The 27,432-nt window shown below is 40.2% G+C and overlaps 1 protein-coding gene across 8 annotated transcripts in view; it reads left to right on the top strand.

Moving 5' to 3' along the window:
* Window positions 1-27,432, top strand: part of TANC2 (tetratricopeptide repeat, ankyrin repeat and coiled-coil containing 2) — a 413,565-nt gene that overhangs the window by 330,933 nt on the left and 55,200 nt on the right. For all 8 annotated transcript variants that reach the window (XM_056126689.1, XM_056126692.1, XM_056126693.1 and 5 more), the window contains 3 exons: window positions 3,931-4,162; window positions 17,483-17,649; window positions 21,608-22,215. In XM_056126689.1, coding sequence (XP_055982664.1) covers window positions 3,931-4,162; window positions 17,483-17,649; window positions 21,608-22,215 — 1,007 coding nt within the window. The remainder of the gene's footprint in view (window positions 1-3,930; window positions 4,163-17,482; window positions 17,650-21,607; window positions 22,216-27,432) is intronic.

Genomic DNA, 27,432 nt, shown 5'->3' on the forward strand with positions numbered 1-27,432 from the left:
CAGTACCCTAGTCTCTGAGCTATTCTTAGCTTCTCGTTCTAGAGTGAAGATTAGAGTCACAGTTGAAGAACAAGAGAAAGTACTTATTTACAGTGAGCCTCCAGGTCCCTGGAAATATTAAAAGCCAAATGAACAAAGAGTTGGAATGGAAGAACTGAGCAGGAAATCAATCAAGTGCTGAGAAGTGGGTTAAGAAGGTGTGAAAGGAGAGGTGGAGTAAGAACCAAGAGCAGACCTTGAAGGAAGGACAGTTGCAACATTCGAATGATACATAGGGCAGCTATTATATCAATTAAATTTTGTGTCCAATTGAATTCCAGATCATCAAAACTGCCTTTTCTTTGTATGAGATTAAATATTTGATCCTGTCATTGATTATTAATCTAAGTAGACCTCTGTCACTGGACAATTGAACTTTTAACACAAGCCTGACAGATTTGCTACCACTCAGTCTGATGGAGAGTTTGCTTTTATTGGTTTTTCACGTGTAGTAAAATCGAAAGATTTTTTTACCAAAGACTATACTGACCCTCCCTTCTTTTCTTTTGTTGGTATAGTATACAATCCTGAATCCTGCCCTTTCTTCCTTCACAAGAGTGATTAAATTTTACTCACTCTCTTAAATTCTTGACACGTCTTATGTATTATGTAGTTGTTTTAATAGACAGATTAGGGATTTAACATAAGTGTGATGTGGAAAAAATAATCACATTACAAAGACTAAACATGAAGTTTTTATAACAAGTCATTTTGAGATGATGAGAATTCACCAAAATGACACATTTTACTTGCTGATTTATTAGGAATAGACTAATTCTACCATTTCCAAGAAGTTGGATAGTGACTAAGAATGGATTGTGTTCACTTCCTCAAAAGTGTCACAAGGCAGTACAGCGAGTAGGATACTTGTCTTGCTCGTGGCCAACCCAGGTTCAATCCCTGGCATCCTGTATGGTCCCCTGTACCCACAAAGAATGATTCCTGAGCACAGAGCCAGGAGTAAGCCCTGATTACTGCTGGGTTTGGCCCCAAAACAAACCTAAAAAAGGTATAGGAAGAGCTTATATTGTCACTGAACACTAGATATTGTACGGTAGAGATGGGGGGGGAGGGGCTACATTCCTGGATTTACTTTCTATTTTTGTGCATAAGAAATGTCAAAAATGGGGGCCAGAGGGACAGTACAACAGGTAATGAGCTCTCCTTGCACGGCTAACCCAGGTTCAGTGGCTGACATCCCATATAGTCCCCTGACTACCTCCAGGAAGGATTCCTGAGCACAGAGCCAAGAGTAACTCCTATCATCACTGGGTGTGACTCAGAGAGAAAGAGAGAGATGTATCAAAATGTAGGTATGGCCAAAAATATAGGTAATATTAATGGACAATTTAGGGAAGTATCAAGTGTTCTGAACAGATTGTATGTACAGATACATGTACAACATAACAACTTTGTAATGTCTAGTTAATAACCTATTTTGAACCATAGTGAAGATGTTGAATGATCTTTATGCCAGAAGTTCTGCAACAGAATCAAGAATTTATATTTGCAATTCCATAGAAATATTTAAAATTAAAAAAAATACTTGCATTCTCAGAAGTCCATTTCCTTGGACCTCAGATGTCCATTCCCTTGGACATGGTCACTGACAGTACTGTTCATTGAGAGGACAGATCAATTGCTGCCAGGTTTTTACTTTGGGTTCCTTACATTGTGATTAAGAAAGGTAATAAAGCAATGACCAGTCTTCCCAAAGAAGAGAGTGGAGCTCTTTTTGGTTTTGTTTTGAGGCCACAAAACAAACTCCCTGGTGTGGTCAGGGGATTACTTCTGGCTCTTTGCTCAGGAATTATTCCTGATGGGGTTCAGAGGACCTTATAGGGTGTTGGGTGATCAAACCCACGCAAGCTACATGCAAGGCAAGCACCCACTGTGCTATCATTGTAGCCCCACAAGTGGAGCTTTTTTAAAAGATAATTTCTCATTTGCAATTCCATGATTGTGCTCAGACATCATTGCTCTACTCACAAGCAATTCCTCTCCTTAGCTTCATATAGATAGTAAAATATTTCTTATGCTAAGTGAGGATTTCAGGTATGGGATTTGGGGGTTCTGGGGGAGTATAGTTGGGTCATACCCTGCCTGTGTTTGGGGGCTGTTCCTGTGTCAGAAGCAATCTGTGGTGGTGCTTGGGGGTCTGTATGTAGTGCTGAGCATCGAGCCTGGATTGACCACATGCAAATAAGAGCCTTTTCTCCTATACTGTCTGTCCGGCCCCGGATGTGTAGTTTTATTTTTCATTTTTTCAGCATTCATTAAAAAGCTAGGATGACCGTAACTATAGATAACAAGTCTTTCCAAAGCAGAAAGTTGGGGTATGACTATTCTCCGAGAGATGACTGAAGAGCTGAAATCCCTAGATTGATATATCTATGAAGACCCTTGGGGCAGATTGCAGATGCCTGTAAGCACAAAGCACAAAACTTGGAAAACAGTGTACAACCTTGTTGTAGACATTAATGATGGAGAGACGGACAAGAAGAAGGCTGTGATGATAGTGGTCTGCAAAACAACATTAGTATGTACACATCAGAGAATCTTGTTTCAAGAATAAGCTCAGTGACTCTTCCCTGCCAGGTTGATATTATCTTCACCAATGATCTTCAACCGCTGGTCCATGGACTGATCCATGGAGTACCAGTAGTTGAAGAGTATTGATCCTTACAATCACATGACTTTACTGAGTAGTGCTGAGAACTCATTGCTGATTACAATTCACCCTCAACACTTGCCCTTGTTCACACTCAACACTTGCCTTGAGGCAAGAAAGAACAACTTGAAGGGATTATAGGACCTCTATGCAAACGCAAGCCACGCCCCCCAAAAAAGGTTTAAAAGCTTCTGGCCCCACACAGACAGACCAGACCATACATTTTCCAAGTTCTTTGAATTTAAGATCGGCAATTTTTTGCTTGTTTTTTTCTTTTGAAATACAGCTATCTGTATGTTTAAACTGCAGTTTTACATATCTCCAAAATACATGTTTCTCTACTCCACCAATCACCAAGAGTCCATTTATGACCCCCACCATCCAGTGAATTTCTCCTTCCGCTTCCTTTTCTGGCAACCTTACTTCTACTGTCAGACCCGTTTTCTACAGAAATCTCACTTGTCTTCTTGTTATCTAATTCTGATTCTCTGTCTCTAAATGGGTGCTCAGAAAATATTTGATAATTTCTGAGTTTTATTTTTATAAGGCTACTTGTAGCACAACTGTAATTTGGGGGGTGGAGGTGGGCCACACGGTGAGATGCTAGGGTTTATTCCTTGCTCTGTGCACCCTAGCCATGCTGGGGGACCATATGTGGTGCTAGGGTTGTAAGCCAGGATCGGATGAGTGTAAGGCAACTATCTTAATCCCATACTATCTCTCCTGCCCAACACAACTGTAACTTTTAAAATGATCTCTATTCTATTCTACTTTGTTACAAGCTCAGACTGGTTCCTCTACTGCTCCATGCTGATTGTTAGAGAGATTGATGCTCATCTTTACTCTTATGCTTGCTTCTTGTTTCTCATAATCCAGAGGGAAAATTCAATGTATATTAGCAAATTTTGATACCACTATGTGATATGTGTGTGTATACACACACACACATACACACACACACTCAGGGAAATATATCAAATTTGTGCTTGTATATTCATGAATGGTGCCAGGGAATACCTCCCAGGCCATACACATTCCAGGAATACAGTCTGGCCCTGAACCCCATCTCCAACCCTCTAGATTTCTGACCTTGATATCTCCAATGGTTTCTGAGTTAGGAGTTTTTGGTCTTAAACTTGAAAACGTTGATGACAGGGAGATAGGAGATGGTGATTATGACTGCTGCTGAGCCTGTTGGTGTTTGCCTCTTCCTTCTATAGGTGGTTGCCTATCATTATTGCCAAGCAGATAATGCCTACACCTGCCTGGTGCCAGAATTTGTCCACAATGTTGCCGCGCTGCTGTGCCGCTCACCACAGCTGGCAGCCTACCGGGAGCAGCTGCTGCGGGAGCCTCACTTGCAAAGCATGCTGAGCCTGCGTTCCTGCGTGCAAGACCCCATGGCCTCCTTCCGGAGAGGTGTCCTAGAGCCCCTGGAGAGTCTCCACAAAGGTACAGATGAGGTGAAAGAAGGTGAAAGGTGGCGTGGGAGCTCAAGTTCATGTATTAGAGGCTATAAAAATGATTTCTTTTTATCACATTGTCAAAACCAAATGTTCCATAGCTGATGTCCTCCAGGATATAGTTACAGATGAAAGATTTTACTTAAAAAATAAGATTCCTGCAGGAACTGTTACTTCTCTTTTTATAAGAATGCTCATTCTCATTTCCAAATATAGTCCATTTTTCTTGTACTAAAGATAGTGGAGCTTCCTGTCCTTTCTGTGGAAGTCAAATAAATCAGGCAGATCCTGGCTACAGCTACCGCAGTGTGCTGGAGTTTCTGTGACTGGACCTCTGTTTTTCATGACTCCATCAATGCCCATAGAGGAATGACACCTGTGCTTGCACAATTCTGTGTGTAAGAAACGGAGAGAAGGAAATGGAATGCCCCTCTACACATGAGTGCCACCCTGTTTCCTTGGAGCATTAGTGCTCAGTGTTACTCCGTGCTGCTCGCTCATCTCTAGCTCAGCCCCTTCGAAAGGCCTTCTCAGTGCTGGAAGCAAGAGAAGCTGTTTAAGCGGGCATGAGATTCCTGGGCAATCCACCTACTCCTTTCCTGTTTATCTTTCTTAAAGACTGGGATAATGCCTATAAGAACTACATTATTTATTTTTTTTAAAGAATTTTTTATTAGTGAATCACTGTGAGGTACAGTTACAGACTTACAAACTTTTGTGCTTGCATTTCAGACATACAATGATCGAGTACCCATTCCTCCACCAGTGCCCATTTTCCTCCACCAATGGTCCCAGCATCCTTCCCACCATTCCCACCCCGTTCCCTAAAAAACTTTGATGTATAGAATATTTTTAATTATATCTTAGATATTTGATTTCTATGCATTCCTCCAAAGAGTATTGATGTTTATAACTTGTATGACTTTAATAGGTACATGGAACTTAACTATTGCTCTCAATAATTCATACTAATATTTAATATTTTACTTATAATTAGATAAGTATTATTTATATATATATGATTGCATGAACTGATATGCATGAAGTGTAGCTCAAAGATTTGGGCAAGATTTGTACACATAATTTAGTTCCTCCTCTAATTCTCTCTCTCTCTCTCTCTCTCTCTCTCTCTCTCTCTCTCTCTCTCTCGCTTTTGAGAGTCCCTCCTCAAAGAAGCAGTCATGGCTCCTGAAATTTCTACCTCTTTGTTTATTAGGCCAGAAGATCATAGTTGTTGCTTTTGATTTATATTTCTAGATCTCCTAAATTATTACCAGAGTATTTCATTAGAACAAGACCACTCCCCCTCAATAGGAAAAGTCGTCTTGTGTTGATGGCTTCTGAGTTTTGATTCTCCTCCAAAACTCTCTTTGTTAACAGGTCTTAGGTATTTTTGTTCCAGAGTTTTATAGCTATTATTTGTAGGAGTGTTGATTTACTATAGCCTTACTCCTCTGCACATTTTTTCCTTTTTTTTTTAATTTTTATTAGTGAAACACCATGAGGTACAGTTGTAGACATACAAATTTTTGTGCTTGGGTTTCAATTATACAATGATCAAGTACCCATCCCTCCACCAGTGCCCATTTTCCACCACCACGGATCTCGATATCCATGGTTTTTTTTTTCCACTAAAAAACATTTTTTTTCCAGACTTACACATTTTTGTGCTTGGGTTTCAATTATACAATGATCAAACACCCATCCCTCCACCAGTACGCATTTCCCACCACCACGGATCCCAGTATCCCTCCCACCCCCCCCACCCCCCATCCCACCCTGCCTCTGTGGCAGGGAATTTCCCTCTCTCTCCTTTTGAGTGCTGTGGTTTGCAAAAGAGGCATTGAGTGGCAATCATGTTTGGTCGATAGTCTACTTTCAGCATGCTTCTCCCATCCTGGGAGGATCCTCCCAACAGCCTTTGTTTGGTGTTCCCTTCTCTTTCTGAGCTCCCTTTTCCCCTAACATGTGTGGTTGGCCTCCAGGTCATTGAGTAAAATTCCTGGTGCTAATCTCTGCCATTCTTGGGTGTTAGTTTCCTATTTTGTTACTTTATGTTCCCCAGATGAATGCAATCTTTCTATGTCTATCCCTTTCTTTCTGAGTCATTTCGCTTAACATGATACTTTCCATGTAGTACCACTTGTATGTAAATTTCATGACTTCGTCTTTTCTAACAGCTACATAGTACTCCATTGTGTAAATGTACCAGAGTTTCTTTAACCAGTCATCTGTTCTCGGGCACTCAGGTTTTTTCCAGATTCTGGCTATTGTAAAGAGTGCTGCAATAAACAGACAATTGCAGATGTCACTTCGGCTATACTTTTTTGCCTCTCTGGGATATATTCCCAGGAGTGGTATTGCTGGGTCAAATGGGAGCTCAATTTCTAATTTTTTGAGAATCATCTATACTGTTTTCCAAAAGGGTTGAACCAGTCAGCATTCCCACCAACAGTGAAGGAGTGTCCCTTTTTCACCACATCCACGCCAGCACCAGTTGCTTTTGTTCTTGTGGATGTGAGCCAGTCTCTGGGGTGTGAGGTGATATCTCATTGTGGTTTTGATCTGCATCTCCCTGATGATTAATGATGCGGAACATTTTCTCATGTGTCTTTTAGCCATTCGTATTTCTTCTTTGTCAAAGTTTCTATTCATTTCATCTCCCCATTTTTTGATGGGATTGAATGTTTTCTTTTTGTGGAGTTGAACCAGTATTTTGCATATCCTTGAAAATTAACCCATTATCAGTTGTGTAGTTGGCGAATATCCTTTCCCATTCTGTAGACTGTCTTTGTGTTTTGGTCACTGTTTCTTTTGAGGTGCAGAAGCTTCTTAGTTTAAGATAGTCCCATTTGTCTATCTCTGTGTTCACTTGCTTGGCCAGCGGTGTGACATCTTTGAAGACACCATTGGCTTCTATGTCATGAAGGGTTTTGCCAACATTTTCCTCAATGTATCTTATAGATTCCGGTCTGATGTTGAGGTCTTTAATCCACTTAGATCTTACTTTTGTACATGAAGTTAGGCAGAGATCTGAGCCCATTTTTTTGCATGTAGCCGTCCAGTTTTGCCAGCACAATTTGTTAAAAAGGCTTTCCCTGCTCCACTTCACTTTTCTTGCCCCCTTATCGAAGATTAGATGCTCATATGCTGGGGGGCGGGGGGGAACGTCAGTATATTCAACCCTGTTCCATTGGTCTATAGCTCTGCCTTTGTTCCAGTACCATGCTGTTTTAATTATTACTGCATTGTAGTAGAGTTTGAAGTTAGGGAGGTTGATTCCTCCCATTTTCTTTTTCCTAAGAATTGCTTTAGCTATTGGTGGGGGCTTATTGTTCCATATAAATTTCAGAAGTGTTTGCTCCAATTCTTTGAAGAATGCCATGGGTATCCTAATAGGAATTGCGTTGAATTTATACAGTGCTTTGGGAAGTATTGCCATTTTGACAATGTTAATTCTCCCGATCCATGAACAGGGGATATTTTTCCATTTCCTCATATCCTCTTTTATTTCCTGAAGTAGAGTTTTGTAGTTTTCTTTGTACAGAGGACTACATTATTTAGTTATGTCAGCTTCTGTGCTGGTTGCTCAGATATCAGAGATTCTCCCTATCATCTCTGATGACCACTCTCTGTACCTCTGTTCCCTATTAGCTTCACCATATCCTAAACTTCTTTCAACCTTAGAATTGTTCCATAATTTTTGTTTGGCTGGTTTTAGTTTCTGGGTGTCACCCAGCAGTACTCCTGATGCAATGTTCAGAGAACCATGCAGCTCCAGGGATCAAACCCAGGGCTCCCATGTCTAATATATGCTTCAGCCTTTTGAGCTATGTCCAGCCCTCCACAAAGATTTTAAAGCATAAATCTTGTTACTTCTCGCATTCATTAATCTTCACTTATTCCTACAGTTAACACCCAAAGGCATGTCACCTGCCCCTGATATCATACCTGGTCTTCTCCATTTTCTGGTTAAGTGCTTCTTCTTTTACTTCATAACACACATGGAAAATTATTTTTAAATTACTTAACTTATAGGGATTTAGAAACCTTACAACTCTTCTCCTTTGAACATGACTGGCCTGAGGCTGTGTCTGTGCTGAACCCTCCTGCCCTGAGCACTGAGGGATTCATTTGTAAGTTTACCTCTGACCCACTCATGGTATTCCTGTGTCTACCCAGTCTCTCCAATCTTCTAGAGTTCTATCCACTGCTTCCAGATAAAACTTCATAAAGCATTAGTCTCATTTCTTAATCTTTCTGTTCAGGAACCTCCCTGTTGCCTGCTAAATTAACTTCTAGCTCTACTCTAGCATTGAAGGTGATTGATATCCTGGATCCAGCTTAGTTCCAACCTTATTATTACTCACTTTTATCCTTGTGAAGCTTATGTTTACACATAAACAAAAATATTCACTGGTTCTTAAGTCCTCCCTTACAGTGAACTCCTGCCTCCATGTATTTACTTTTGGTTTCCTTTTCTTCATCTGTCTTCTGAGATCTCGGCCTGTCAGAGTTCTGGGCATCTTTCAAGAAGCAGCTTTAATGCCTCTTTCATGAAAAAGCTGCTGCTCCGCCTGCCCTCCTGCAGTAATGCACAATGTTCCTGCAAATATTAGTTTCTTATATTTCACTCTGTACTACTCAGTATTTTTTTGTTTATTATTAGGCCACTCCCATTGGTACTTGGGCCCAGCAGCGTCTAAGGCCTTGTTGTACCAGGGCCTTTGTGATTTTTGTTTATTAAATAACAATGCACTTTCTCCCCAGCCCCAGTGCATTGTTATTTAATAAACAAAAAACAACAGAATTCATCAGGAAGATGCCATAACTCTAAATGAGCATGCCCTTGATTATAATGGCAGTTCTAAGTACACAAATAAGCTGATAGAACCAAAGAGGTCAATAGACAGATAATCTTAAGTTGGATATTTAAATACCTGTCTCATTAATTTTCAGAACAAGAGACAAAGTTAGTAGGACTATAGATTTGAATAATGCTATCAGCTAATTTGCATTAGTTGACATGGACCACCCTATAGCGCTGAAATATTTGTTCTTTCCAAATGATCATATTGTGGGCCATAAAAAATTTTTGAAAAATGAAATTCTTACAGAAAATATTCTCTGAATTAACGGAATTAAGTTAGAATAAGAGGGCTGGAGCAATAGCACAGCAGTAGGGCATTTGCCTTGCAAGCAGCCAACATGGCCGACCTGAGTTCAGTTCCTCCGCCCCTCTAGGAGAGCCCGGCAAGCTACAGAGAGTATCTCGCCTGCACGGCAGAGCCTGGCAAGCTCCCCGTGACATATTCGATATGCCAAACACAGTAACAACAAATTCTCCAATGGAGACGTTACTGGGCCCGCTCGAGCAAATTGATGAACAATGGTAGGACAGTGACTTCTAAATGATGGGCTGGAGCGATAGCACAGCAGGTAGGGCACTTGCCTTGCACACACCCGAACTGGTTTCGATTCCTCCATCCCTCTCGGAGAGCCCAGCAAGCTACCAAGAGTATCCTGCCCGCATGGCAGAGCCTGGCAAGCTCCCCATGGCATATTCGATATGCCAAAAACAGTAACAAGTCGTCTCACAATGGAGACAGTACTGGTGCCCACTCGAGCAAATCACTGAACAACAGGACAGTGCTACAGTGCTACTTCTAAATGATACATGCAATAAAGAAAAAATCACAAAGGAAATTCTGAAGTATTTCAAACAATAATATAAAATCATAATGTTGTGGTCTCTGATAATATAAGCTAAAGAAAATACAGTAAACAAATCTAGTATAAGCAGTAAAATAATAAACACAAGAACAGACAGTGAAATAGAGAATTATTGTTAAATAAACCTTTGACAAAACTGATCTCCAAAAAAAGAAAAATCACAACGTTTTATATTAGAATTTAAAGAGAAGATAGCACAACAGTTTATACAAGTACTAAAAATTAGAAATTATTGTGAATAACTTTATAATGAACTTAGCTACTTAAATTGGACAGTTTCTGAAAAAAGACAACTTTTCAAAAGTGACTTAAGATGAAATAGAAAAGCTAAAGAACCCTTAAATGATCATTTAATTTGTAATTTAAATGTGAAAAAAACACTTTCCAGTAAAACTCTAGGCTCAGATGGTTTCTCTATATCCAACAATTAAAGAATAAATAATCTTAAATAAATATTATTGGAAATTGGAGCCAGAACATTTCTCAACTTGTTATTTGGTAAACATAGTATTGGCAGAAAAACATAGTAGGATCTTTTAAGAAAAGAAAATTGGTGTAGCTCAAGAGTAAAGCACTTGCATGTGTGAGGTCCTATCCCCAGCCCTGCAAAAAAAATGAAAATACAGATAATTTTTCTCATGACCATAGCAACAAAATCCTGGAAAAAGCTAATTAGACTCAATCAGGAATACACTCCAACTTAACATTTGTAACCTAATCAGTATAGTTCATCATATTTGCAGAATAATGGGGGAAATCTATATGTTTCTATATGCATACAAACTCACTTAATTACTTAACTTCCCGTTAGTCGTCGATTTGCTCGAGCAGGCGCCAGTAACGTCTCCATTTGTCCCTGTCGCGTGCTAGTGTAGCCCAATGGCATCTGTTCGCTCCGGGAATATGAAGGGCCTCAAACCGATCATTCATGATCTTGACGAAGAAGTCTGACCATCTGGAAGGTGGGCGGCCACGCGGTCTTTTGACATCCCGTGGAATCCAGTCAGTAACAGCTCTAGTCCAGCGGTCGTCTTTAAATCTCATTACGTGACCAGCCCATCTGATTTTCGACACCTTGGCAAATGAGACAGCGTCCCTGATTCTTGATCATCGACGGATGTCAGAACTCCGGATTCTTTCTCTCATTTGAGTGAAATGTGATATTCCAAGCATAGCTCTTTCTATTCTTCTTTGGGAGACCTGAATACCGTTCTCATCTTGTTTGCGTAGGGCCCAGGTCTCTGAGGCAAATGTTAATGCAGGAAGAACAGTGGAATCAAAGAGATGTGCCCGGAGCCAGAGGTTCTTTGTCCTCTTAGCTATTTCTTCGATGTTCTTGAAGGCGTTCCAAGCCACTCTCTTCCTTCTGCGCAGCTCGGGTGCCAGGTCATTTGTCATGTTGACCTCTCGACCTAGGTACACATAGCTGTTGCATTCGGAGATGGTCGTTCCATTGAGAGCGAATGGGGCGTCAGGAACAAGGCTGTTTCTCATAAACATTGTCTTCATAAGATTCAGCTGTAGTTCTACCTTTCCACACTCACGGTCAAAGTCGGCCAGCATTTGTGCGGTTTGGCTGATGTTTGGTGTTATTAAAACAATGCCATCAGCAAAGCGGAGGTGGTGTAGTTGCCGACCATCTATCTTCACTCCCATTCCTTCCCATTCCAGTCGTCGCATGATGTTCTCGAGGGTGGCACTGAAGAGTTTCGGTGAAATGGTATCACCCTGCCGCACCCCTCTCTTGACATCAGCGATCACTTCTTTGTAGAATGGTGAGATCCTGGTAGTGAATCCGCAATACAGCTCACGGAGGATCCTGATGTATTGGGCTTGAATGCCCTGATTGGCTAGGGCTTCAATGACCGCTTCCATCTCAACAGAATCAAAGGCCTTCTTTAAATCAATGAACATTAAACAGAGTGGCATCTTGGACTCCCGAGAAACCTCAATGAGCTTGGTTATTGTGTGGATATGGTCAATGGTGCTGAATCCTTTGCAGAACCCTGCTTGCTCACATGGTTGTCCTTCATCTAGTGTTCTGCCAATCCTATTTAGGATGACTCGAGTGAACAACTTGTAGATGACAGACAATAGGCAGATCGGGCGATAGTTGCCAATGTCATGGATGTCTCCCTTCTTGAACAGTAGTACGGTCCTGCTGGTTTTCCATTGGGACGGAACCTTGCATTCAGACAGGTAGCGAGTGAAGAGCCGAGCCAGTGTATTGATGAGTACTGATGGCAGGTTCTTCAGGTGTTCAGGTCTGACCTTGTCTGGGCCGGGTGCTGTTTGTTTCTTTACCGACGAAATGGCGTGTCGGATTTCGGAAGGGAGAACATTGGGAACGACATATCCATTCTGTGGAATTTGGTATGTCAGCAAGTGGACATGGCTATCGAAGAGATTTGAGTAGAAGTCATGGATAATCTTCTCCATTGCCGTTCTGGAGGATGTGATGGATCCATCAGGACGTCGGAGGGCAGTCATCTTGGTCTTATAGTTGGCGAAGGACAGGCGGGCGTTACGAATACTTTTCCCGGCTTCTGCTGCATCTACCAGTACTTCTGCTCTTCTCTCTTTGAGGTCTTCCTTGATCGCATCTCTGCACTGCTTTGCGAGCTTGGACGTTAGCTTGCGGTTGCCTGAGGCATGCGCCAAACCACGCTGGCGAATTAGCTCAAGAGTTTTTGAAGATAGGCGATTTTTTGTGGCTATCTCTCTCTTGGCGTTCCTCGCACATTCATGGAGGTGCTGAACCAGTCGATTGTATTCCTCGTCAATATTGTCAACAATGGCATCTTCCCATGTTGCCGCAATAGTACCAAAGAGTTCCCAGTTGGTGGTCATTCTGGGAGTTCTCTTTTTGAACTTTGCAGCCCTTTCTCCCCGCTCTGTGAAGTAGAATTTTGCACGAAGGAGACGGTGGTCCGATCCCGTTCGAAATTTTGGGACAACAGCGACATCCGTCAGGCAAAACCGTCGATTGAATATGATATGGTCTATTTCGTTGTGGAATCGTCCACTGGGAGACTCCCATACAAACTCATATAAAATAAATACTAGACCTGAGAAATAAATAGCAAAAAGATGGGACTCATATCTTGCCTGAATGAGACCCAAGTTTGATCCCTGGCATCACTCAATCCCGCAGGCATTGCCAAGTGTATCCCTAATGGATTCCAGTTCTTCTGGGCCTGAGCATTTTAATGAACACAGTTATTTTTTTGTGTGTGTGTGCCATACCCAGTGATGTGTATGGGTTACTTCTGGCTCTGTACTCAGAAAAACTCCTAGTGGTGCTTGGGGTATCATACGGGATGCTGGAGATGGGACCCAAGTCAACCATGTTCAAGGCAAGCACCCTCCCTGCTGTACTATCCTTCCAATCCCACACACCACCCCTTTAAAAGTCCTTCCATCAGACTTGAGAGATTTTATAGTGAATAGGACTTGCCTTGCACATGGCTGACTCGGATTTGTGTTCATTAAAATGTTTCTCCACTACCTGGATTTTTACACTCAGCAACACTCAGGCATCACACTCTTACTGGTGTTTAGGAGATGTATGTGGTGCTAGAGATTAAACACATAAAATACTTCACATAAAATACTTCTAAAAAGGAAAAAATGAATACTCAACAAAGTAAATGAACCTCAAAAAATTATGTTCGGTCAAAAGAAGCAAGTGAGATCTATGGTGAATTGTATATGTAAATTGTGTTCAAAATTTCTAATTTTTTTCGTTGGAGTTTTTAGGAAAGCTCAGTGGGAAAACACTTCAGTACAATAGATATTTTCAAATTACTCACTTTTCTTTTTAAAACTGAAGTGTTTATTTTTTTTACATTCTAAGAATCTATAGATATTGCAACTAAAACAGATATACACATGAAGTTCCTCAGTGAACTTTTGCTTTAGTCACCAATGTGAAATGAAAGATGTTTTAATTTTGTTGTCACAACTAAAAAGGAAGATAATTTACACATGTCCGTCAAGCACCTTCCTTTCACCTTTGATAGTTCCTATACCTGTAATATTAATACATTAGGTACATTCCTGACTTTGATACTGGTTACCATCTCTTCCATTGCAATCCCTATAAACAATGATAAATTAAGAAAAGAACCATCTAGAATCTCTGTCAATATAAGTGGGATTTTACGTAAAAATTAGATAAAGGATGGCCCTTTACATTTTTAATGTTAACATATTTAATATTAAATAACAAGATTGTGGATAATTTTAAATGTTAGTACATGGCAATTGTGAAGTATAGATTCATTATTAATCCCAATTTGGGGAATAAAATCTTTAAAGACTACTACTATTAGAGTGTGCATTTAAATAATCTACCATAGCACAGTGGTAGAGCATTTGCCTAGCACGCAGCTGTCCCGGTCGGGCCAGGTTTGATTCGTCCGCCCCTCTCGGAGAGCCCGGCAAGCTAACAAGAGAATCTCGCCCACACGGCAAAGCCTGGCAAGCTACCCGTGACGTATTCAATATGCCAAACACAGTAACAAAACAAGTCTCATGATTGAGACGTTACTGGGCCCGCTCAAGCTAATCGATGAACAATGGGAAGACAGTGCTACAATGTTTTGAAAATGCAGGAAAATTATTGTAAAAATGGGTTACATTGGAAAGGCAAAGTCTAAAATTCATTGAAGTCGCACCTTTTGCATTTACAGTTATGAAATCTCATCTGTTAGCAAAGGAGAAGGAATTTTTTTTAGGAATAAGTCTTGTTTTTCAGTAGAAGTATCATTTTCAAATTCTTTGCCATTTAATCTGAGTTTTCCATGCTGTGCAGTACAGACAGATGCAGAGCCCTGATCACCACTTGGTGTGGTTGGGGGGGCGACGAGGGGGAGAGTGAAAAATAGTTCCAGTTTGTGGATCTCATTTAATCTGTGGATAATACAATGTTTGTTTGTTTGTGTCTGTGTGTATACATATCCATGCACACACACATATATACTCAGAGATTAAATGTGCCATCCTTATTTCTTAATAGAGAAAATTTGGGGTGGGGGGGCAGGGAGATAACAAGTAGGATACTTTCCTTACTTGTGACTGACCTGAGTTCAGTCCTTGGCACTTCCTAAAGTCCGCTGAGTCCTGAAGAGTGATCCCTAACACAAGAGCCAGGAGTAAACCCTGAGCAATGTTAGGTGGGGCCAGCAATACAGATAAAATATTTTTGACATTTCTCTTCACCTTTTTTGATAGGTGACTTCTAATTAATTCCTTCAGAGGAAGGGAATGTAAAAAGAAAATTTAGCCTAAATTAAGTGGGGTGTGTATTTTTTCTTTAATGGAGACGTTACTGGGCCCGCTCGAGCAAAATCAATGATCAACGGGAGGGCCTTTACTTTACTTTTTTATTTATACATATGTGTGTGTGTGTGTGTACAGACACATACACATATATATATATAGGTATAGATATAGATGTCATCACTTTAAACTGTTTCCCAGATCAGGCGCAGTGCTGCCCCAAAGGTAGACACTGGAATGATCCTATTATGGGCAGTAGTATCCTCAGGTGCAATTTGGGGGAACTTTCTGTTTGTTCACTTACATAAAGATGGTAGATATGGTGGTGGAGCACAGAGTGATTTTTTTTCCTAAATTTGGTAACCTTTGATTAAGAATTTGTTCTTAATCTTCATGCTTGAGAATATGTTTGAAATGTTTTTGCAAAAAAAAAAACCCTCAGTAGAACATTATCATCAGCCTTTTATCATCAGCCTTTTCTCTTAGAGAAAATCATAGCTTTCTTATGAAGCAGCCTGGATGAAATAGAGGTATAATTGAAGTGGTAGACTACCATTTGAGTTGCACTATTAAAAACAAAAAAACAAAAAACTTTTTCTTTTAGCTAACAGAGCAGGGGCTAATGGAAAAAGATAGTACACTCTATAAAGCTGAGATGCCAAGCCCAGGGTGACTAGAGTCTGCCAGTAAACTTTTAACTGCTACAGGAGGGAGGGAGGGCTGCTGGCTGGCAGATTTATATATTTGTTGATTAACAGGGCCAGAGAGTACAACAGGTAAGGTACCTTGCACACGGGTGACCCAGATTTGATCCGCAGGACTCCGTGTGGTCCCCTGAGCACTACCAGGAGTGATCCCTGAGCTCAAAGCCAAGGATCACTCAGAGTAAGCCTTGATCACCACTTGATGGGCGGGGGGTGGGGGGCCGCGGGGTAGTAAAAATAGTTCCAGTTTGTGGATCTCAAACCACCCACTGCTTAACAATCTCCTCTTGAAAATATTACAGTATGCTGACTAGGCCAGCACTGGATTTCTCTATGTTGGCAGGGTAGATGATGACACTCTGTGACCAGGGATGGTGTTCGGTAACAGTCTGTAATTAGAAAATTCCACTGTAGAAATCAAAGAACTAGTTATATCCCCTATGCTTAGGGGATCCAAGGTCTTCAAAAATCTAGAACGTAAGAATGTCTGGTTATATGAATAAATCCCAATTAGCTCCAAACAACTCCCCTGCTTACTCTTGCTCTTCTAACTCTAAATCTTCTGCACAAGCTGGTTTTATACAGAGGGTCCTTTTTCTCATGACCCTAGATTCATCCATCCCTCTTGGATACAGCCTGTTCCATACTGCAGGCATCTGGTTGCTCCTTACTCTCCTCCCCCTACTTTCCTCCCTTCAGAACCTGTAACAATGTTTGCTTGTCACTCATGGTTCATTGACACTAGAATGTTTGTCCAATCTGGGGATTTTATCACTATAATTCTTTAGAGTGACTCAATGCGATTGAAAATGGAAGCTTGAAATCTCACCTGAAATTTTCACTTAGTGAAAATGGAAGCCTGAAGTCTCACCAAGCCTTCAGCCTAGCTTAGTGAGACAAACTAAACTAAAGATAAATTAAACTAAAATGGTCAACTTGGGTGTAGTGCGGAGGCAGGAGAGAATGGACCCAAAAAATGCATTTGTCTTTTTCAAATGACTCCTCTGTCCCTTGGAAAGTCACAAAGGTCTGATCTCATTGGTGCTGCTTTAGGGTCAGTCTAAGAAGCTACTGTAGATGGTGGGCTCCAGTCTGCCTAGTCCAGACATGTCTGCAGGGACTCCTTTTCTCAGTTCTTTATTACTTCCTTCCTACTATAAACTTTCACCTGTAGTCTTAAATACTACTTAAGTCTTCACACCTCTTTATTAATTTCAAAAAAAATGTGATAACTATTCTCTTTTACGCTATCATGTAGAAGAAAACAGAGGAACACATTCTCTTCATGTATTAAATAATAATTATTATCATGTCATATATCAGTTCTCCTAACGCAGTATCATCAGTCTCTCTCACATCTGATAATATAAATGATCATGATGATGATGATGCATACACTTGATCTGTTACATTTGTGACGGACGTTTTTATACCTATTAAAAAACAAAATGAATTCACCAATATTTTTTAATTTTAAATTTTATGTACCCTGGGAATTCAGTAAATATACCTGAAAAGAGAAATATAGCCAATAAGAGTTTACTTATTCACTTAGTTATTATTAAGTAATTTGTTTTTTTCCATCTCAGAGAGAAAAATTCCAGATGAAGATTTCATCATCCTAATTGATGGATTAAATGAAGCAGAATTTCACAAACCAGATTATGGGGATACAATTGTATCATTTCTGAGTAAAATGATTGGAAAATTTCCTTCCTGGCTTAAGCTAATTGTAACAGTTAGGACCAGTTTACAGGTATGTGTTTGTTTGCTTTTGGACCATAAATTATTTTCTTTGGAAAGTGTTTAAACTGATATGCTCTAGATTGCAGTATCCTTAGGATTCTTTCCAAGCCTCTACTGTGTCCTCTGGTGCAAGTGAGAATAACTCCCAAAGAACATAGTTATCTAGAAATATCATTTTCTGTATAACCTTCTTAACCCAGATTCCCATTTGCATTGCTCTGTATAGCTTTGATAAAGTGTCCCACCCCTCACAAAAAAAAAAAAAGCACAAAAATAAAGGGTTTTTTTTCTAGCCTTTGTCCTAGGTTTGAGTAGAGTCCTTAACACTAATTTGCTATTTGACTTTATACAAAATCCAGTTTGGGGGGCTGGAGCGATAGCACAGTGAGTAGGGCGTTTGCCTTGCACGCAGCCAACCTGGCCGACACAGGTTCGATTCCCAGCATCCCATATGGTCCCCCGAGCACCGCCAGGAGTGATTCCTGAGTTCATGAGCCAGGAGTAACCCCTGAGCATCGCCGGGTGTGACCCAAAAAAAGCAAAAAAAAAAAAATCCAGTTTGATCTAGAGTCAGATTTTCTAGCTCCTCCCTCTGCCTCTACTTCACATAGTGAGGGTGGACTGTCTTCTGTGTGTTTCTTTCTCTAAGAAATACTGGCAGTTTTACAAACTTAGATTAAATTTACTACAACTGAGAGATAAGATTTTTACAAATTACATTCTCTTCAGTCACTGATTAGTTAACAGCATAGAAGGACTCTGAGAATGTGGCCCTGGGCCTGTAAAGAGACCTGGATTAAGGCTAAACCGACTGCCTTCTCTACATTCTCATCATATTGAGTTAATATCTTCCATTCATTGTGCCTTCACACTGGTTTGATATATGGGCCCTTAATCATCTTCCCCAAAAACTATTACCTTTTTTGATTAGCATTAAAATCTCACACATTATTTAGTCCTCCTCACTCCTATAATGCAACCTCCTTTACCAATTGCTAATATACAGAAAATAGTCTTAGTACTCTTATTTTCCTCCTCTCCCAAGCACTTGGTATTATTTTATATATTGAACAATTAGATTGTCACTGTTTTTACATAGAAATTGTACTTCTAATCCTAGCCATCACCTTGTAGGTGATTGGTTACTAATCTCAAAATAATTTGAACTAAAAATCATATAATCTGCCATTATCAGTCAGTGGTTTCATTGTTAAAGATGAATGTAAGTAGAAGAAATTCTAGAAACACAGTCTATATCTAGTTTTACTAAATGTATATATTCTCATTTATATCTCCACGTAATGCAATGTATAATTTTTTTTCTTTTTGGGTCACACCCGGCGATGCACAGGAGTTACTCCTGGCTCTGAGCTCAGGAATTACCACTGGCGGTGCTCAGGACCATTTGGGATGCTGGGAATTGAACCCGAGTTGGGCAGACGCCTTACCTGCTGTGCTATTGCTCCAGCCCCCGTATAATCTTAAAAGAGATTTTAAATTTGACTTGGTAGAGTAACTGACTTTAAATTTTCAGCAGTGCCAAAGAATAGGAAAAGTATATATTAATCTAGTTTTTATTTCATTGTCTTCACCCACCAGGAACTGCAGTGTCTTCTCAAATACTTCATTCTCTACAACAATTTTTTTAATTTTCCATGCAGCTATGGTAATGAAATAATTCACAGGTCTTTGAAAAAGGAAACTTTGTATTTAATTATAGTTTCCACAAATATTTTATAAGTACTTCAAGTATGCCATACACTTTCCCAGTAGCTGAGGATACAACAGCACTTTCCTACCCTCATTAACTTTTATTCTAGGAGAAACACAAATCTTTTTAAAAACTAAATATAAATTAGAGGCCAGAATGATAGTACAGCAGTAGGGCATTTACCTTGCATGTTGCTGACCCAGGTTTGAGCTGGCACCACATGTGTTCCCCTGAGTGATCCTTGAGTGCAGAGCCAGGAGTAACCCCTGAACATTTCCAGGTGTGTCCCCCACAAAAAAGGCAAAAAAAATTAATTAAAATTTTAGGTGAGCTGCATCCTTTGAGGAAAAGTGTTGTTGTTAAGTTTTTAAAAATAAGTTGACGATTTGGTTAATGTTCATTTTAAATAGGGTGGCTTGGAAAGACTTCTATAAGGGGTTGTAAAGTTAGAGGATCTAATTTAACTTGTTGAAGAATTTAGTTGCTTGTTGTATATATATATGATAAAATGAGGGTGGTCGAAATGGAAGCAAAAGCACAAAAAGATGAAAGATGATGGTTGCTTAGACTAGAGTGACATTGGTGGAAGCCCACGAAAGGAGGCATGTTTGGATTGGGGTTGGAAGGAGTGTCAAAGGAGTTGATAGTGGGATGAATATGAGCAAGAGTGAGGATTCAGGAATGCTTTACAGGGTTTAGTGGGCAATTCATTGCCAATGCTTGTTTGAGTAAAGAAGAAAGCACAGACACCTCCTGCCATTTAGTAGTAGGGTTGGTGGCACTAGGACTTATTGACACAGGGAGAGTATTTGGTGGTAGACAGAGTTCAGTACTTCTGATTTGATTCCATTAAATTTGTAAAACATCCACATGCAAGCATTAAGTGCCAGATGATGAGAGCGCATGGGAGAAGACTAAGCTGTGGAAACACAGGCATTATCTGCATCTAGGTACTATCTAGAACCATGGGAACTGTTTGGGAAGTGAGTGACTAGATTAAAGAAGCCAGACTTGAGCCCTGGGTGAGTGAGAAGTGACAGATGGCAGCAAGGGAGGCTGAGTAGAATAGCCAGTGTGCTGAGAGGACAATGAGAGGGACATACCTTGGAAGCAAGCTGCGTAGTGTATAGGAAGGAAGGGAAGGTCAGCCTTCCCAGATATGGCTGAGAGGCTGAGGAAGAACAGACCTGAAGCTTGCTCTCCAGATTGGCCAATCTTCTGGGCAAGAGCCTTTTCAATGAAATGGTGAGACTGAAGCATGACTGCAGCAGTGGAAGGAGGACTGGCGGGGGATGAGGGGAGTGGGAAAGGCACAGTGGGGGAAGGAGGTGTTAGAGATAGTCAGGAAACTTTTCTGTGAAGTTTTGGTTAAAATAGCAAAAGAGACAGAGATTGGTAGCTAAGAGAGGAATGTGAGGGCATTCGCCTGTATGAGCCAGTAGTGAAAAAAGTTGAGCAGGAGAAATTGACTACTACCCGGATTAAAGTCCAAAAGTACCTAAGAATAGAATCTGGAGCATAAGAGTTTCCACAAAGCTCTACTATATTCCCCTGGTATAATTTCCAACACTACTAGTGTGTTCCATTGGGCTGAGGCATCTTCAAAAGATTTACATTAAAATACGTTTGTTAATGAAAGAAGATGGCTAGGGAAGCATTTCTGCATGGCATTCTTTGAATCCTTATATATTACCCTTCTAGATTATACTTCGATGTTATGCCGTGGTCTACACCTAGAAAAATCATAAAAATAGTTATATGACAGTTCATTGCCTGTCTATTATCAGAGTGTTTTTCTAGAATAATAACCATTAAATTATTTTGAAAAAACCATTTATGATGTCCCATTAGAATTTTATTCCAAGTCTTGGGGTTGGAGTGATAGTACAGAAAGTAGGGTGTTTGCCTTGCATGCAGCCAACCCAGGTTCAATCCCCTGGCACCACACATGGTCCCCTGAGCACACCAGGAGTGATATCTGAATATAGAGCCAGGAGTAGGCCCTGATCAGTGCCAAGTGTGTCCCAAAAACAAACAACAAAAAATATATCTAAAGTCTTAATATTGGAGAAAGCTCTGTTCCTCCTGTGCAACTGATTTATTTTAATCTACAGATACGAATACTTATTCGTGTTTTCCTCTTTTCTTAGGTCACTCAGAAGTTAAGAATAAGTTGTTGAACCTTATAGTTTACTGTACAAGTTAGGGTAAACTTAAGGTCTCTCCATCTCTCTCTCTTTCTCTCCATCTATTTTAGGAAATTACCAAGCTGCTGCCTTTCCATAGGATTTTTTTGGATCGACTAGAAGAGAATGAAGCCATAGACCAGGACCTGCAGGCTTACATCCTGCACCGGATACACAGCAGCTCAGAGATCCAGAATAACATTTCACTTAATGGGAAAATGGACAATACTACATTTGGCAAACTCAGTTCTCATCTCAAGACCCTCAGTCAAGGGTCCTATCTATATCTGAAACTCACATTTGACCTCATAGAGAAAGGCTATCTAGTATTAAAGAGCTCTAGCTACAAAGTAGTTCCTGTGTCACTTTCAGAGGTTTATTTACTCCAGTGCAATATGAAGTTTCCAACCCAGTCTTCCTTTGACCGGGTGATGCCTCTCCTGAATGTGGCAGTGGCCTCTCTCCATCCACTGACCGATGAACATATCTTCCAGGCCATCAATGCTGGTAGCATTGAAGGCACCCTAGAATGGGAAGATTTTCAGCAGAGAATGGAGAACCTCTCCATGTTCCTAATCAAGCGCAGAGATATGACTCGTATGTTTGTACATCCTTCTTTTCGAGAATGGCTTATCTGGAGAGAAGAAGGAGAGAAAACCAAATTTCTCTGTGATCCCAGGTAAGCCATAGATGTGTAATACACAGTTCTGAGCTTGTTTTTTTATTGCATGAAGCATGGGTATTGAAAACCGTGAAAAGTGTTCTTTACTGAACATTTGCTGAAAGAAGCATCTCTATTTCATAAGACAGGACTGCAGTGACATTAATTTATTTCCTCACAGTGTTAATTCCATAGGATGTCAAGATAGAAAGATTTAGAGTACTCCCCCCAGATTCCAATTGGGCTAGCCATTTAACAGCCTGCCTCCGTGTTCTTCAGATACTCAGAAAGAATTGGTATGCTGTTCACCTCTTTGACTTAGAGCAGAATTATTCTAAAATTGTGATTGCCCTTTTAAGGCCAAACCATTGATAAAGTCACCAGAGATTAACTCTACATCAAAGCCTACCCAGTACTAAGCTTTATATTGGGAAATGGTGCAAGAGACTTAAAGATTCCAGCTGAACTAACCACTCTACTGTTAGGTAAATAATGTCATTATCCCCATTTTGTTCTCCAGGCCTTAGAATGCTGAATCTCTTGCTTACAAAGTCAAAAAATTAATAGATGTGAAAGGCAGAGGGACTAGAATTAGAGTGGTATACTTCCTTGGTGTGTTTGACCCTGGCATGAGGGGTTAAGGTGGTTATCTTACAGCCGACCCCAATTCAATACCCAGAACCACATATTATCCTCCAAGCACTGCCAGGAATGATCCCTGAGCACAGCGTCATGAGTAAGTCCTGAGACCCCCCGGGTGTGCCTCTTCTCTCAAAAAAGAAAAGAAAGACTCTCCATTCAACCAGACTAGGTATGAAACTGTTTCCCATTCTTTTGAGAAGAACCTGCATCTCTAGCATCATAGTGGTATATACTTTCTACCTTTCCACACATTTTTAATTAATCTTTATATTTGTTTTTGGTTTGTGGGCCATATGCAACAATGTTGGGGCTTATCCTGTCTCTGAGCTCAAGGATCACTCCTAGCAGGAACTAAAGGACCATATGGGGTACTGGGAATCTAACCTGGTCAGCTACCTGCAAGACAAGTGCCCTGCCTGTGCTATACACTCTCTAGCTCCCCATACTACCTTTTTCTGGCTTGATTTGATTTGGTTTGGTTTGGTTAGGTTTAGGGACTGCACTTAACTATTTTCAAGGCTTACTCCTGGCTCTGTGCTCAGGGATCACTCCTGGCAGTGCTTGGGGGACCATATAGAGTAACAGTGATTGAATCCAGATTAACCACATACAAGGCAAACACCCAAGCCACTGTACTGTCTCTCCAGCCACCCACCCTGCCTTCTTTAATTATTCCTATAGTAAAGTCAGTATTTGCAAAAGTATCTACATTCATAGTTTCTTAGAAACTGAAAAAACAACAACATAGCTTGCAAAGGTTGAGTTTATCCTGGTGCTAAAGAAAATAGTCCTTGGCAACTCATCCAAGAGATTTTGTTCAGGAGTTGCTCCTGGCAGTGCTGAGGGGGCCCTATACAGTGCTAGAAATCAAAGTGGACAGGGCCTCAAAGCCCTTGCACTCTCTCTGGTCCCCCTAACTGGGGTTTGATCACTCTTGAGGCAGCTTTTCATGAAGTCTTTTTAGACACTGCTGTGCTTGTGGGCATGTGCTCAGCCTGCTTTATACCAGTTCCTGAGAAAATTAGTTCCAGATTCTGATGAAAATACTAAGCCAGCCCAAAAAAAAAAAAAGATATTTTCCCTGAGAGAGAAACTTTTAGACGGAAGCATGCTGTAGTGGAAAGAACATGAACTTTTGAATCAGATTACCTACATGTAAATTTTACCTTTTCTAGGAACTGTGACCTTTGGGACATTATATAACATTTCTGAAGCTGTCTTTTTATCTTCATAAAAGGGATAATAAGTTTAGAGATGTTAAATGAGGTCATGTAGTATAATGCTTAGAATAGTACAGAGTACAAAGGAAGTGTTCAGGAAATGTTCTTTTTTCCTACCCTCTTTTTGCAAAAATAGACCCTTTGGGTTTGCCTAAATTCTGTGTCTGATTTAATAGGCAGTAACCATTTTCTGCTGTTAGCATTTTCAGACACAAAGGTTAAAACAAAGCGAAACATGAGTCTCTTCTATCAATTGTATGGAATCACCAAGAATATTTATAAATCCCAATAGAACTGCTAATGATGCTTACCACATAGAGTTGACAACTTAACACATAGAGTTAACAATTAAACATTTAAGAAAAAGAGCCAGTCTCCAATTTCCTGGTAAATACTTTGAAATCAGTCTCCAGAGTAACTTTGCTGGCTAATCGACCATCTTGTGCCTGAATGACATCTGAGGGATTAAAAGTTGGGGTTCAAAGCATCAAGTTCACAACTGAATTAGCAGCATCCTCACAACGGATAAAACCCTCAGGGACTCCCAAAGGACAAAAGGTGGTATCTGCTCAAGCATGACTTTCCAGTCTTAACATCTCCACGTTGTTTATTAATGAGCATTTTGGCAACAGGCCAATACAAAGAGATAAGCACAGCAAATACTGCTTAATTCCAGTGTTGTGTAGCCTGTTCCCTAGTGGTTGAATAACATCCAGGCCTCCTTAGGGGTCATCATCTATCATTTAATGGTAGTGACAGTAAACAGAATAGTAAATAGAATCAGGAATTATCAAAAAAGAAATTTAACTTTTTTACATTTATTTCACTTGGAATTCAGCCATTGACCCAGCTCTATTACTAAAGTATTGATCTCAGAACTTGAGGCCTCCTAGGTCAATGAGATGGAAGTTCACTAAGAATTTAATGCTTTGGCCAAAGCCCAGGCTAACCTTCAAAAGAAACTGTCTGAGATCGCTTTCCATTTCAGGCAGTTCCTTTTAGCAGGATTCTCTCTAGGCAGCAGTTAGCCTTTGTGACCTTCACCCTCAACCTCCTATGTGTTTGTTTCCCCCTCTATTCTCCACTTTCTCTCCAGCTTCTCTTGAGAGCATCTAATACGTTTTAGTAGACCAGGGGAGACCCACTCCATGCCTCTGAAAGCACACTAGCCCAGTTCCTGACACTCTTAGCTCCATGTTAGGAAGTGCTCCAAAGCAACAGAGCATCTTTATTTTTCCATGTCTGTTTTCTTGAGCTTTCAGCTCAACTTGTTCACCCTGAACTTGTTGACCTTATTTGGGAATTAGAAATGAGATTAATCTTTTGAGGCCAAAACGCAGTTGGTCTTCATCAGAAATGGGCCACCCAGGGAGGAACTCATAGTTAGCTGAAGAGAGTCAATAAACTCAGGATGATGCTGGAAAGACGAAATAGCAGAGCCAGCCATCTCTGCTATAGTCAAGATGGGTTTTCTTCCAATAGTCCTGAATCAGGACAGAATTTATGTCCCACTGAGAAACGCCTATGATGTGCACAAACATATCTGAAACACCAAAAAATTAAGTATAGACACCTGATTTGGCTTAGTAACAGAATGGGATACTTGTATTTGTGTTTTATCAACCTTTTAGTGAAGTATCACTATAAAATCTTTTCTCTCGTGGAAACATCTAAAATTGGGGATTTGCATTCTAGATATCTTCTCTTTTCCCCATTTGTTTGTTTCATTGGCAGTGCTAGTAATCAAAGCAGAGCTTCACACATGTAGGACAAGTGCTTAACTGCTGAATCACCTACTGACCCCTGGATTCTAGATTAAAAATATGCCCCCTGACATGCTCACAACCTTAGACATTACTGCCTCACTCTGCTTTCTCCTTCCCACTCTTCATCACTGTCATATTTCCATCACCCTCTGAAATTTATCTGCTCTAGATTTTATTCCCTCGAGCACTAAATTAGGAGATTAACCAACTAATCTAATAAAGAAATCTCTGCTTAGTTATAATAAGAAAAGGAAAACCCCATTTGAAGCTATGTGTGCATTTTTAGTAATGTGTTTAGGAAAAGTGGGCACTAGCCTTTGCTCCAAGCTATTAATGATATTGATAGTTGGATTGAGACTGATGAGTAGTCAATTTATGCAGCAGTTTTTATATTGGCAGAAAAGGTGGAAAGCTTTACCAACTTTATCTGTACATCTGAGAAGAGTTGGAATACTTTATTCTGTAGGTTGAGAGATGATTACTTATAAATGCTGGTCTACTGAAATTTTTCCTAATGATCTCGGCCACATTGGTCAGTTAATTACACATAGGTGATTTGAGGCATCTTTTTAGAATGCCACAAACTTATGTCAGGGAAAAAGTGGTTCATGTAAAAGACAAAAAGAGGGCATTCTGACTATAGAGAAAGCTGATTTAGTGTGGAAGCCTGCCAAGCCTTTTAAAAAAAATAGCTGAATCTGAAATGACAAGATGGTGAGCTGCAGGATAGTAATGATTTTGGCTGGTTACTTTGTCCAGTCCAAACATGAGCTCTATATAGATATTTTGCCCTCCCCTTACTGAGGACTATACTCAGCATTACTACTCTTGGTAGCCTTGCAAATCCTCTCAAAAAACCCTGAAATCAGAGAAGGATTCTGATTCCTAGCATTAGGAATGAATTCAGCAAAGTAATAGATTATGGCAAGAATAAAGAAAAAAATGACCTGAAAACTTAAATCATTCTTAGGAAATTCAGAAAAGTTAAAATGACGATGGTCCTAATTGGTAGTAAAGCAGTAGAACGCTTGTTTGCATTCCACTAACCTGGATTCAATCCCTGGCATCCCATATGGTCCTACTCAAGCACCACCAGGAGTGATCCTTGAGTACATACCCAGGAGTAAGCCTTAAGACTTGCCAGTGTGTCCCAAAAACAGAACAGACACAGTGTACCAAGCATCTCTCACTAGTGCTTGATTGTTGATACATGGTCTTTTTACTATATCCAACCATTGTCTTCAGTTCTGAAGGATTCATTTGGTAAATTTGCTGTAAATCTTAAGGATGCTCCTTTGTATGTAATTTTCTTTTTTGATCTTGCTTCTATCAATATCCTGTCTTTATGATTTTTATCATTCTGACTAGGATGTGTCTTGGAGTGGTTTTATTTAGATCTCTTTAACTGGTACCCTTTGGGATCTGGGTACATGTGCTTTCTAAACTCTGAAGTTGAGCAGTGATATATTTGACTGTTGTTTCTCCGTTGAAGTTATCTTCATGTCCCTCTGGGACCCAATGATTTTTAGGTTATTTCTCTTGAACTCATCCCAAAGTTCTTTTGTCAGCTGTTTGTTTATTTGGGGGCTTTTTTCCCATCCTTTGCT

The sequence above is a fragment of the Sorex fumeus genome, unplaced genomic scaffold (genome assembly GCF_029834395.1).
Source record: "Sorex fumeus unplaced genomic scaffold, SorFum_2.1 ptg000063l, whole genome shotgun sequence".
NCBI lineage: Eukaryota > Metazoa > Chordata > Mammalia > Eulipotyphla > Soricidae > Sorex > Sorex fumeus.